Below are 13,788 nucleotides of genomic sequence, written 5' to 3' on the forward strand. Positions count from 1 at the left end.
GGCATCTCATGACTTCTGGAGACTTAAACTGTCTCTTATATGTCCCTATAGTTAGCACGAGCAACACCATTTCAAAATAACGAGTTTTGAAGTGAAGCTGTCCATAAAAGTTTTCTTGTCTTCTATCTAACCAAAAATGTATGTTTCCAATGTATATAGCTGTCTATATTTACATTCATTTTACTGGTTTTCTGTAGGAATTTACCACTACTGGAGTGCATACTGAGCTAGATGATTTACCTGACCTTGTATTCTTTAAATAAATCTATCAGTATTATGTTTGTATCCATAAATGAAACTGGACATTGTTGACATCAGACAAGGTGAAAACAATCCTACTAAACATGACCTTAATTCAGGGATGTTAATTAATTATTAAGTTCCTCTTCAAAGTGCCAAGCAGTTGCTAGGCTTAGATGACCATAAAAAAATTCCAAGGTAAATGTTAAAATACAGACACTGAATCATGTTTCTGGAGGTGCTGTATTCCCCCCCACAGCCACCCGGATGATGCCTACAGCTCTTTGGGACAGCTGTTACTGATTTTCAGTTAGGTACATAGTTAGGTGCCACTCACAGACCACTGCAGCAGCCTTGTGGCTTCTCAAGTCCAGCTCTACACTGTGTGCTTCATCAGTCAGAGGTGTGAAGAACAGATGCAATCCCTGACAGAGACAGCTGTACTGACAAGATCCCCTGTTGCGGGTGCAGTTATACAGCAGAGCTATTTGTAAAGGTTTTGGTGGCGCATGGTGTATTTTGCTATTTTGGTAGGGCAATGCCAGCAAAATAGAATACAGTGATGCAATCATTCTCGCAAAGGTGCTTCATTACTGCACAGTGCACCACAATAGTCTTATCAGGAGATGAAGTTTTAGGTTCCATCGTAGATAGCAATAGCATGTGGCTGAGCTAGCCCCTAAATTCTGTACTGTGCTGGCATTCCTGAAACAGCTTTGATTGTGTTACTAAATATGGGAGAAGAAATTATGTAAATGAAGACTGCAGTCAATTCTTTTTTCCTGTGTGTGATCCTTTCACAGAAGGCATCAAGTTAATTCCTTATTGCCCTCAAACTTGGAAAATGTGCAGTGTGCTACAGATATTGAAGTGATAATAAATAGATGTGTTGTTAATAACATTACAGGAGATAGGGTCATCAGGGCAGACAAGCAGGAAATGGCTGGAGCTTGATAAGCAGTGGGACTGTGGCATCAAGGAAGCTGTTATTGCTGAGAAGGCAAAGCAAGGCCGAGAACAAACTTTAGCATGCCCTTGATTCAGGAGTGAGAATAATTTCACACCATTCCTAAAGCAAGCATTTTGCTAGTTTATTTCCTTCATTATTTTCCACTGTAGAATGCTGTGACTTCTTTTTTTCTACACAGTCAATGAGGCATGTTGTAATAGCAATTTTTTATTTTTTTTTTACCCTCAGGGATTTTTTTTCCTTTAGGAAGAAAGGGATCATTTGGCTTTTCACTTGGTTCACTTGGAAGCAGAAAAAATTGGGACATTGTTCTTTTTGCTTCCAAGCAAAAGTAGAGTCTTTACCAAAGGAGAGAATGGATAGCTATTCAAACAGCCTGCAATGATACTCCAATAGTTTTTGGTTGTTATTTAGGTTACATTCACAATAATGTAAAAATATTCACACATAGATTGCATGAAAATTAAAATCAATAACTAAACCTTCTTTGCATTGCATCACGTAGCAATTCGAGTATCTCAGTTCCTTCTATAATTGCTGTTTTAAAAAGTATGTCATAGAAAAGCTAGATACCTTGATGCTTCTCTATCAATCTATGAATTCAAATTTGCTCTCAGTGAAGTTGTTCATGTTTCTGGTTAATCTCAGTGGATGACAGAGAAATAATGTTTATTTGCAGGTGTTTATTATCCTTATGTTTTTGTTCTGTAGATCTGTAATTCTCTGCAATGGCATGAAATGCAAGACCAGGTGATATTTCACTGCTGGCTTTCTTCCTTTCCAAAGTGCTTTTTTTTAAAAAAATAGCTTTTTATAGTGAAGATTTTTTTGTTGTCAGTTTGTATTGAAGAACGGTAAATATTGTGTGTCATTTCAGAGCACATTAAAACAGATAATACATTTGGAATTTTGGATTTTATTCTAAACTTTCTAATTGTGTACTTTTCATAGAAGAGAAGTTCTATATATAAAGAGAGTCTCCAAATCTGATGTGATGACCATGAGTAGTACAGGCAGCACCATCAAAAAGATGTTATAACCTTGATTTCCATGTGAAGAGGTCAGTTTATAACTTTTCAGTTTGAGCAGCTTTTTTGATTCTGTTTTTTATCATAACTGTAAGGTACTGGGTACTGTGTACCCAGCCAGAAGTCTCGAGGCTTAGCCTAACCTAGACAGCCATTATCACAGTTTACAAAACCAAAATAAAACTGTGAAGTATGGCCTGTGACAATCCTTGTCACCAGAGGCAAAAATATTTTTGTTTGGACTGTGATGGTAAGTTTTGTGAGAGCACTTTTTGGACCAGTAAAGGATTTCCTTGCCAAAATTAAGACTTAGGCCATCGTTTGGCTGTAGCTTCAATGCTTTTGTTACTTTCAGAACTTTCAGAACATTCAGAACAGAATGCTTTCAGAAATGTTTTGGAAGATAGTAGTACCTCCTGTTGTCTTTTGTAGGGATTCAAATTGTGTTGGACTGGCTACAGTATACAAAAAACCACCTGGGCCATAACCCCAACAGAACAAGGCTCCTTTTGGACACTACTCAAATCATAAGAGCGTTAGAATGGAGATTCTTTGGATGTTGCAGCGATAGAGCTGTCTGACAGAAGCTGCCGTGACCATGAACTGCAGATGTTGTCAGAGTTAACATAGCGTTAGGTTTGGGGGGAAGGAAGAGCTCAGAAATGCAACTACAACCTAATAATCCTGAACTCTACTTAAATCCTGCACTGAGTGCTGATAGGGCTGTTGGGATCTGTGCCAAGAGAAGTCAGGACTCACTACTCGCATTTGATGCCTGTGCTTTTGAGAAATGTTTGTGGTGCCTCTGTGATAGTAACAACTCTTGCAATGAGAACCAGCTTCACTAGAGCTAACTGTATCGGAGACACTGTTTCCTCATGTGAAACATGAAGGACATTTTACTGTTACTGGGAAACAATGCATTGCATTTTTATAATCTTACTTGTGCTGTATTCTGAACAGAAGTCTGAATGCAATGAAATGCCATTCATTGTGGTTTAGAAACAGTGCCCTCTCTTCTGATAATATTTTTCCGAGCCTTTTTTGCTAAGAGCAAGTAAGAGTCATTCTTTTAGCAGAACCTGTTGCTCTCTGCTGGTCAGTCAGCGCAGAGGAAATCAGCATACTGAAGAAATACCTGCATGTCATGAAAAACCACATTTTCAAGTTTCTTTAGAGACACTAGGCAAGTTACTTTGGTTTCAGAAAAAAACCTAAACCTACTTGCTTTTTCTTTTATCCAGCATCCTGTTCACATCTTAGGCAACAAGAATCACTCTGCTTGAAAAAATAGTTGCATGAATAGTTCAGAAAGACACAGTTTTAGTTCAGCCTTGAGTGAGTCAGCTGATGAGGAGAATTCAATGCTCTGCAGTCTTCTGAGATATGACAACAAGCACACATGTTGCACCAGCAAAGCTTTCCAACACCTTAAGTGAGAGTATTTCTGCTGTGTTTCTTTTCAGGGCTTTTGAAAAATTGAAGGGAGAGTGAGCAGATATCTGTGCACACTGGAACAAGAAACATTTCAGTGTTGCTGAACCTGAATTTTCTTACAAAAATAAATTACTCAAGAAAATTTTAACCTATCTCTACTGCCATCTCACTGTCAGCAGCAAGCGAACATGGGCAATTCAAACTAAAATGAAAAAACATACTTTCTAAACTCAGAAACCAACGATGATGGAGCTAGTAGCAAATTCCTATCTACTCTGGGTCCAGTCTCTGTGTGAGCTAGCCTTGAATATGCATAAAACAGCTCTGCAACGCTTTACAGGCATCTTAGATGTTGCTTGCAGACCTCCTGGAAGAAGGAGAACATCCTGGTTACCTCTGAATTTTAGATAATGTTTTTATATTACGTTCCATGATGTCTCCCTGGTGAAGTTGAGACCAGATATATATACTGTGTGAAATTTCATGTGAATTTTTATGTAAGATCTGCAACAAAGTTTTAATGTCTTTAAAGAAATTATAAGAATTGATGAATACAGAAATGTGTGATTTTCTTTAAATCCCTAGTCCGACAAGCTGTTTCAGTGCACAAAGATTTTCCCTTTATTTGTATTTCATGTTATATTATTTTACTGTTTTGTCTTCTGCCCTTGCTGTCATCTCTTTATTTCAAAATAAAAGAGATAAGAGAGAAAACTCTTACTTTAATGAAGGCACTTACTTGCTGTTTTTAATTTTAGGTCAGCTTTAGAGGAGATTGAGGTGTAGCTGCTTGTTTACAAAGCCCATGGAAGTCTGAGGCCAAGATCCAGCACTTACAAGAAGCTACGCCTTAATCTCCTCTACAGCTGACCTAAAATTAAAAACAGCAGATAAGTGCCTTCATTAAAGTAAGGGTTTTCTCTCTTATCTCTTTTATTTTGAAATAAAGAGATGACAGCAAGGGCAGACGACAAAAGGTTTACAACTTGTACACAAGCCTTCAAATGCTTCCTTGCTTGGAGAGCTATTTGTGCATTGCACAGTGTTCTGTAGCTGCCTAGCAAAGAGCTCCACACTGTGGATTTTCTGTTGTCATCGGTTGCTGCGGCAGGCAGAAGAAATTTAAATTTTAGAGCATTCTATCTGGAAACAAATGACACTATGAAATAAATGAAAGGCTTAACAAAATGCCTTCAGATTTTGCAGTGCTGATTTTGCTTTCTTTTTAATTCAAAACTTAAAGGAAAGGGTGATTTAAAAAATAATTTTCAACACAGATGCTCGTTCCTAGTAAAGTGGAACCTTCAAAAATCTCTCTTATTCCTGCAGTATCCGAGAAAGGGACAGCAATGGTTCCTATGCCCTGTGCCTGCTGAATGATGGAAAAGTACTGCATTACCGTATTGACAGAGATAAAACAGGAAAGCTCTCCATACCGGATGGAAAAAGATTTGACACCCTCTGGCAGGTCTGTTAGATTTGAATCACTTGGTTATCTGTCAGCTGACTAAGGCAGCTTGTTTTACTTTGTTGAGTGACAATAGTCTTTAGCTAAACAGCAACATGTTTGGGCGGGTTATTTGTCACGTTACCAACTTTACATTGTTTCTATACATGAAGAAAATATATCTTAATGTAGAAAGCTATGTAAGTGTAGAGAGTTTAATAATTTTTCAATGTGATGTTGCAGCTTGGTCGAGTTCAAAATTGCTGCAATTATTATTGTTAGCTGAACATTCTCTAGAATCTAAGGCAATTTACATTTGCAAGTGACCATATTCAATAATGGCTATACTAGGTGTAGTCTTGCTGATGCCCTCTACAACAGCAATAAACAGAATGCCAGGAAGGACAAAAGGGATGCTTTAGGATGCTGTACACATACTGCATCCTCTAGCTTTGAAATTCTCTACCTTCAATGCTGAAAAAGCATAGTTTGCTAAGGGTTACCACCAAAATATGTCTGAAGCCTGGTAAGGATTAGGCAATTAAGGAAAGCATAGTTGATTATGCTATAGTTGATAAGAAAATTGAATACTGGGGAAATGAGTACTTAAATTGAAAATGCTAGGGGAATTGAAACCCCTGCAGAAATCTCTTATGTCCTCTTGCTTAAAATTCTATTAAAACAAGTAAAGTGACTCATAAATCTAAACCATGAATCTTTATTTGCATATATTAATTCTTAGCCTTTCCTGTAAATGTCCTGCGTATTTCTTTCCTAGAGTCACTGGAAATTTAAAAGCAACTATGGTATCTTACAAGTTTTTTTGAATACACCTGTAACTTTTTCACTCACACCCCAGCCTCCTTTGTACCTAATTGCACCAAAGCCAGAGTAGCAGTAATGAGCCTGTAATAAAATGGCATGGAGAGGACAGTCCAGGAGCAAAAGTGGCTATAACTGTTCGTGCTGTACATTTATTAACTGCTTACATCCCATTGTGACTTCAAGGTCCAAAGAAAGCATTTGCATATTAGGAAAATTCCTGCGTTGTAGTTGTACCCATCCTGGAAAAAAAAAAAAAAGTAATTAAAAAAAAGAGGGCAGGACCTCAGGGGTATAAGAAGAAGTTATTTGCTCAGAATTACAAAGCTGGTGAGTAACAGAACCAGGTGCAGAATGCTGACTCTTAAAAATCCAGTTCCTGGGTCAAGTTCCAGATTCATCCACAAGGTTACTTCAGAAACATGCACCCCTGCTAAACAGAAGTAAAGATGGGGTAGGGACATTTGCGGTAAAGATCTGCTGTAGGCCCAGTTCATTTGCTGTAAAATATACCAATTATTGTACAGATGCATGCAATTTTAAAGAGGCAATGTATTTAATTATAGCTCCCTTATCTTTTAATATCTTTTTCTCTCCTTTTTTTTTTTTTTTTTTTTTCTCCTCTCATTCTGGTAGTTAGTTGAGCATTATTCATACAAACCAGATGGATTGTTAAGGGTTCTTACCATTCCCTGTCCACAGCTCGGCTCAGAAAATGGTGAGTTATTCCTATTATTTTGGTATGCATAAACAGCCATGTTAATGATGATGAAGATGTGTGCATTTTTTTCCACTTGCTATGTAGGTGGGTGCAGATTATAGTAGATTAAAGTTTGATTAAAAGAAATGTAAATGTTAAATTTCCAGTTTTTCAAAAGAGTCAAGAACTGTCAGACCTGTAGCTTATAGCTTAAAGGAGGCTACCGGCTCCAGTTATTGCTGCTTTAAATTAATGTCAGATCCAAAATGTGCTTTGCTGCTCAAAGTGGCAGTGTGTGCTACTTGGCCCACACGCACTAACAAGGCGGTCATCCCAGCACTCCTCCAATGGTCTTTGCTCAAAGCTAAGACCAGCACATCAGCAGCATTGCTATGGGCATTCAGGTTGGGTGTAGCGAGAGGTTCACGCAACAGGCGAGCGGCTCGTGGATGTGGAGTTGCTTCCCATGCTGGTGAGAGCCAGGCAGAGCAAAGGATTCGCTGCACCCGATGCTGAAAATAGGGTCAGAGAGGCATTCCCTGACAACTTGGCAGAAAGGAGGGGAAGGAGTGTGGGGGTGTCCTGAGGTCTGGTATGCTCTCTGGCCTGTTTCTTCTTTAATGTCGTGTTAATAAAACCCTGTCCTCTCTCTTGCCCTGATGGCCAAGGAAAAAAGGTGCTTCTGCCTGATCCTTTTCTAACTCATGCTATTCCAGAAGTGATGTTCTTTCTCTAAGGACTTCTTCTGTCATTCCAACTGGATACAAGTGCCATGGTGAAAGGATATGACTGTACTTTTTCTGCTCCTTTGAATCACTGAGGCATTGCACATACTTTTGCCTATGTGGCAGCAAGTACTGGAGTCTGCTGCACATTTCAGACAAAGGCAAAGATAGGCCAGGAGAAGCACTGTAATGTGATTTAAAAAACAAAGTTGGTCCCCTTTGTAAAATTTTTTGTTCTTACAGTACGTTTCTCACCTTACTCAGTATCCTTCTACATTTGATTCTTTTACAGATAATATTGTTTTTAACACTTGCCCTCCTCTTCCTGGAACTCCTTCTAAGGTAAGAGTAGGTGGTGATATAGCAGCAGTATTCATTTGAGAAGGCTTATAGTCACATACTGCTCTAGGAATCCTAATGCTTGGATATTATTGCAGCAGTAATTTTGTTTTTCTAGGGATATAAGCAGTAAGCTGAAAAGAATAATCATAACATATTCTAGCACAATTATTGCTTTCATCAGTGTTTTGCATGAGCTATTCATCATTTAATTATGTTAACTTCTTTTATATGTATAATGTATAGGAAAAATGGGTTTTTTTCATATACACAATGCCTTGTTGATGGTCATGTTTTATCAATGTTTATCAAAGTGACTATATCAACAGTAGGAGAGTTACTGCTTTGTTTACATTGTCCATGTCGAGAATCTGTTGACTGAAGCAGAAATGGAGGTTCAATTTGCTTTCATATTTGGTGCAGTAAAGATCAGACTTTGCACAAGGGTTTGATTCCTTGTGCAGTGAAATTAGGCGAAGCTGTTTTATCAACTTGAAGAAGAGTGAGCAAGGCCAACTGTGATTATAATTGCCTAAGTTCTCAGAGTCCATTGATTAGAGAAGCCACCTGAGGTGTGATACATAACACCATTTCATTCAACTGTACTTGATCTCATCTGAAATAGGAAGTTTAATTTAGTTGTTTTACCACTCCTCGGAGAACCTAATCAGGTAGGTCATTATCTTGATGCATTATAGAAAAAAAATAGTTTTGTTAATGTAGGCAATTACATTTAGTTCAGTACTGTTGAGTCCCTGTGAACAAACATTCTCATTGGAAATTATGCAACCGGAATTGGTGCCTTTTTTTTTTTTTTTTAATGTTGCCTGAAGGTTTGGATCTGTGCAATTTACAAAGATGACCATGAAGTTTAAGCACATGAGACCACATGTATATCATCTGGTGTACACACAATTATAGAGATGGATCAAGCACCTTCAGTGTGGGAATTATCCATAGAAAATTTTGCAGTTTAAATGTATATGACAGTAAATTCAAGAAATCGTATTTTAGCTATTTAACTTATCAAAGAAGTAGTAACAACAAAATAAAAAGTATACCTGACTAAGCTAACTCGTGTTTGAGACCGTGCAGTGAAAGTAAATGGGCCAACCTCTTCACTTTTCATGAGTGCATTGCAGTAATGCTACCCCAGTTGTTCATGATGCTTTACAGGTAAAAGACTCGGTCACGTTAACAGGATGTGATTAATCTGTCCTGAGGTTAATGAACTCAAATGAAGAACTGTTCATTCAGCAAATAACAAAGGCTCGCTTTTGAGGAATTTTGAAACAAGAGACATATCTGTCCACATGTCACTTCAGCCTAGAAGTGGTAGAACTACTTTCCACTAATATGTGCCTATGTCTTTCCACTCAGAAGGAGCCCAGGCGATTAGCCAAGAGTATATGCCTTGCTTTTAGGTGAGATTAATTCCACCCTTGAACATGTGCTTTTCTAGCAAGTAGCTGACTTAAATATGCTTGGTCACTTGCATGTTTTACGTACAACCATTAATGTTTTCAGGACTGATTGGTAGTAATTACATTTAAGACTTGTGCATGATGGACAGAAGGAAGAGCACCAAAGATATGAGTGAGATGTGTTGAGTGCACATTTTGCAAATATTCTCTTAAAATATTTCTTAAAGTTACAATATGTTTGACATTCTGAACTTCTTATAACAGAAATATGAATTTTGTGTTTTCTTTAGATAAAACAAGCCTGCTAAGTTACTTTTCTATAATATAAAAATAGAAAGTGGAAAATTTAAAATGAATATTACTATTTATGGAGCTCAAAGACTTCAGTTAATATTGACAGGTTCTCATACATTAATATCATTATGCAAAAGTAGTAACTCACTGAAGACCACTTGTAGCTTTTTTTATACACAGAGCCTGAAATACAATGAATTTGGATTGCAAAAGCAAAAATGCATACTGAAAAGAGCAAATACAATCATGAAGACTTATGTAGAGAATGTGCAATCTATCTTCACATTATTTCCACCATCTTAATTAAGAATTAAGAGTTTCTGACATTTCTGAAGTACTGCATCTTTTCTTATTTTACAAAATGGATTGCCAAAATACGTGAATTGGGATTGTTAATGTTTGAATTGGGACTCAACATTATTGAGATTAATTGGAGAAATTTCCTGGAGAAACAGGGTGAAAGAAACTGATGAAAAATATTGCACTTCTAATAGTCAGCTGTAGAGCACAGGATGGATGAAGGAGCAGTGACAGTTTTTCAGAGGTTGCCTATAGTGGGTCAGAATGGGAACAAGGACCAGCAACCATCATGCTGGTAGAAGAAAGGGAAACATCAAGAGTGTTTCCAGCTTGTTCAGCACTGGTAGGGTCTCAGCTTGATTACTTTCACCAGGTTTTGGTGCTGCACCAAAGAATGTTGTCCAACAGGAGATAATCCAGAGCCAGGCAATAGGAATGATCATGACATGTGAGAAAAGATTGATTAGAATAAAGAAGAAAAAGAAGGACAGTAGAGGGACACAACATGATTAACAGCTGAGGAAAGGAGGACAATGGCCTGTTCTGAGGGACAATCTAATACTGGTGTTCCCAACCAGACCACTTTTTCAATATATTTTTATTTTCATATATAGTAATGCCTGAAATACACTGATGAGATTCCAAAACCTTAGTGGAAAGCATGCCCAAATATGAAGTTGCTTTGAAGCTAAGAGAGAGTATGACCACTGTAGAAAGATCTGCTGGATGATGTACAAGGCAGGCTGTCCAGCTAATTTCACTGCAGACTGTTGGTGTGTAAGGGCTTGGAGTAAAACCTACAACATTAGGGAAGGGATCTGTGTAGCTTGCTAATGCTCCAAGAACAAACGTAAAGTAATAAGATGTTACTGTTTCTTGTCCCCTTTTCTGTAATCTGGACATCTGCTTTTTAATGATACTAATACGCTTCCTCCGCAAAAGGAAAGACTTTCTGCTGAGTCTGTATTGGAAGTAATTTCTCTGTGCGGAATATGGAGGCTTTCTCCTTACTTCTCTCAGCACGTGTATGGACCGATACTTTTCTTGCCTTGCACCAGAAGCTCCATAACTAGATTTAAGGTGATTTTGATCCCCTTTGACTTTGTAAATTACTTTTTTCTCCATGCACACCATCCCAATACGTTTTTAAACCTGCAGAGGAGATTTTGTTATGAGCCTAAAATCAGCTGTTGACACTACAGTGAAGCTGCCAACTGCTGGCCAGTTACCAAATCTCCATTGAACCTCTTCCAGTATATTTTTAGCCACAGTTTATCAGATAGTAAGAACAGACCTACACCTTATGACTACAGCATAACTTCAGACTAGTACTGTTGCTGTCCCTGAGTAATTTCTCTTAGCATGCATTTGTATTTCTAATACAAACATTTGAGTTAAGCAGGATTGCCATCAAGGTAGTATATGCAGAGATATAGAACACAGGATGGATGGAGACAGGGAGCTACTTCCTAAACTTTTCTGACAAGAGTATAGGGAACCACGCTTACCATGTTCAAAAGAGCACTCATACTTCTTTGAGAATTTATCTGCTGCAAATCTGTAGCTAAGAAGTGCTTTGGGTTTCATTTATTCACAATATAGAAAGAGTTTTCTGAGGTAAAAGAAAATAGTGGATTCAATAAGCTTTCTCAATATGCAGTAACTGACTTTTTATGTATCATCGCTATGAGGATTGTCAAGCATCAAGAAAGTTACTTTTCAAGCAGGAGTAGGGACTGCATGGCTATCCTTCGACTTTTGAAACAAAAGATACCTTTCTTTTAATGTGAAATCAAACTTATTAAAAAAAAAAAAAAAGCAACTAGGAAAAATTCCAATCTGATCCGTTAGAAAAGCTGTCTTTTCGGAGGCGGGCGGAGGAATCCAACTGGGTTATTTAAAACTTCAGCACATCTAACGTAAGAGTTCAAGGGCTGTTTAAAGTGGCTGTGTATGTGGTTCATTATGATCTCAACCTCAGCATAAGCCTAAATGTTTGGTCAATAACTACTGCATCACAATTTTAATTAGGTAGGCATGATCTCTCAGTGACCCCTAGAAATGTTAGTTAGGTCACATTTAATTACATTTATGTATTATTGTAAAGCATATTTGCATTTCTTTTAGAAGTATCTTTATACAGAACATAAGTGCACATGTAAGATGTAAAGCCTGTTAATTTTCATTTGGAATTAGTATCTGTTTCTGTGCTTTTTCCTTCAATAACCATGTTGTCCTAAGGCTACGGTATGTCTCAAGTCTTGTTTGATACATTGCTCATACTTCCAGACACTAAAGTTATCAACTGATTTACATGACTAAATATGCGGGGAGTGGCTAAAGTTCAGGAACAGAGGTAGGGAAAACATACTGTGTAAAAGATCTGGGGAAAGGGTGATGTGCTTAAATTTTAAAAAATAGTATCTACAGATTCAAGATGGTTTGAGAGTAATATAGTTGAAAGAAAAGTTAGTACTAAGATTTCCTGTAGTACATTTTTTGATGCATCATATCTGTACTTGCAGGCACACACAAGAGAAAGGTTAGGAGTGTTTTGTTCTTATATACATCTGTTTTGTAAGATGCCTTTAGCTATTTTCCTGACACATTTACTGTTCCTCTTTGACGTTGTGGTTTCTAGACTTGGGCAGGAGGTGGAATTATCTCAAGACTCAAATCGTACACCTTTCCAAAGGCTGGCAGCAAAAAGGTGCCTCATATAGTCTTTCCAGGTTTTTGACTGAGTTAAAAGGACTTACACTTGACTAATTTCACTCTTTCCCCTCAACCACCCTTTTGGCTTGCAATTACTAAATGTGTGTCTTAGCTACTAACAATCAGATTGTGAGATTTTGTAAATTTTCTGCTTCTTTCCTAACAATCTGCATAATTATGGCCTAGTTTTTATAATTAAATAATGGTTTTGAAGAAATTTTAAAAACAGAGGAACTATTTTTAATTTATTTCTCACATCCCAAAATATTAGTGCAGATCTCAACATGTCTGCAAATAAAATGTGATAAAATGTTTTTCAAAAGCCAGTTACTTACATCAGAACAAAATGGTATTTCTACTCTGAACTATCATTCCTAATGAGAAAATTGGCTTGTTTACACAATAATGCTACTATTAAGCACATTTAGGGAACAATTTGTTAATAACAATCTCAAAATATATTCTTACAGGACCTGTGTGCACAAATCTTGTTATGCATTGACATTAATTACATTTGGACAAATGTGAGATGTCACAAGACCAAGCAGAATGGGAAAGGTGATGTCCAGGAGTCAAGGGGAACCCAGCCCTGTGCTAATGAAAATGCTGTTGCATGGCTGTCCAGTAGTTGATGTAGTTGTAAAGCATGTGGTTAATGAGCTTTGTTTTCATGCTGAGAATAACATGCGTGTCCCTGTGCCGCCCATGAGTCTCTTTTCTTGTTTATTTACTTATTTCCAGTTGCTCCTCAACAAAAATGAGACGCCATAAAAGGCACTAGAGGTATGCTGTTCTTCAGAGTTAAAAACTATGTTTGACATATACTGTATTTTATAATCCTGCTAAATAACAATTACTCCTTTTTTATAGCTTCACTTTTATGCTGAAGTACCAATAGCTGTTGTCATCTGTATACACTTACAGGACCCATGTCTCATTTTTAATGTGCTGTCATCTTGTACAAATGCACATATAGGCTCAGGACATGTTCTAAAGCCACCTGAAAAAGATTGCCATACTACCACACATTAGACTAAAGAAGTATTTTGGGTCTGTTCAAAAAAGTGAGTGTGGTGTCTGAATCCTCTAGACATGGCTTTGGTCACTCTGCTGTCTGTTGACCTGGTAAAATCTGTGCTTCTCTCTGGTTTCTTTCTGCAGTCAAATACCTATTTCCTGACTTCTGGAGAAGATGCACAGAGTACAGACTGAAGTATATTTGCAGAGAAAGACCAATTGTTTAAGAAAATAATTTAAGAATTCTGATTTGATTATAATTTCTGTGTACTTAACCTTGAATATCCAAACCCATGTATTTCATCATACTGCCAAATTTTGGACTCTAAA

The 13,788-nt window shown here is 37.4% G+C and overlaps 1 protein-coding gene across 5 annotated transcripts in view; it reads left to right on the plus strand.

The window, feature by feature from the left end:
• The window catches only part of SYK (spleen associated tyrosine kinase), a 55,639-nt gene that overhangs the window by 26,973 nt on the left and 14,878 nt on the right, over nt 1-13,788 (plus strand). For 4 of the 5 annotated variants that reach the window (XM_080373149.1, XM_080373148.1, XM_080373150.1 and 1 more), the window contains exons 4-7: nt 5,005-5,143; nt 6,581-6,662; nt 7,662-7,711; nt 12,368-12,436. In XM_080373149.1, the coding sequence (XP_080229275.1) occupies nt 5,005-5,143; nt 6,581-6,662; nt 7,662-7,711; nt 12,368-12,436 (340 nt within the window). The remainder of the gene's footprint in view (nt 1-5,004; nt 5,144-6,580; nt 6,663-7,661; nt 7,712-12,367; nt 12,437-13,788) is intronic. The other variant, XM_080373151.1, reaches the window with a different exon arrangement.

The sequence above is a fragment of the Falco punctatus genome, assembly GCF_963210335.1.
Source record: "Falco punctatus genome assembly, chromosome: Z".
Taxonomy (NCBI): Eukaryota; Metazoa; Chordata; class Aves; order Falconiformes; family Falconidae; genus Falco; species Falco punctatus.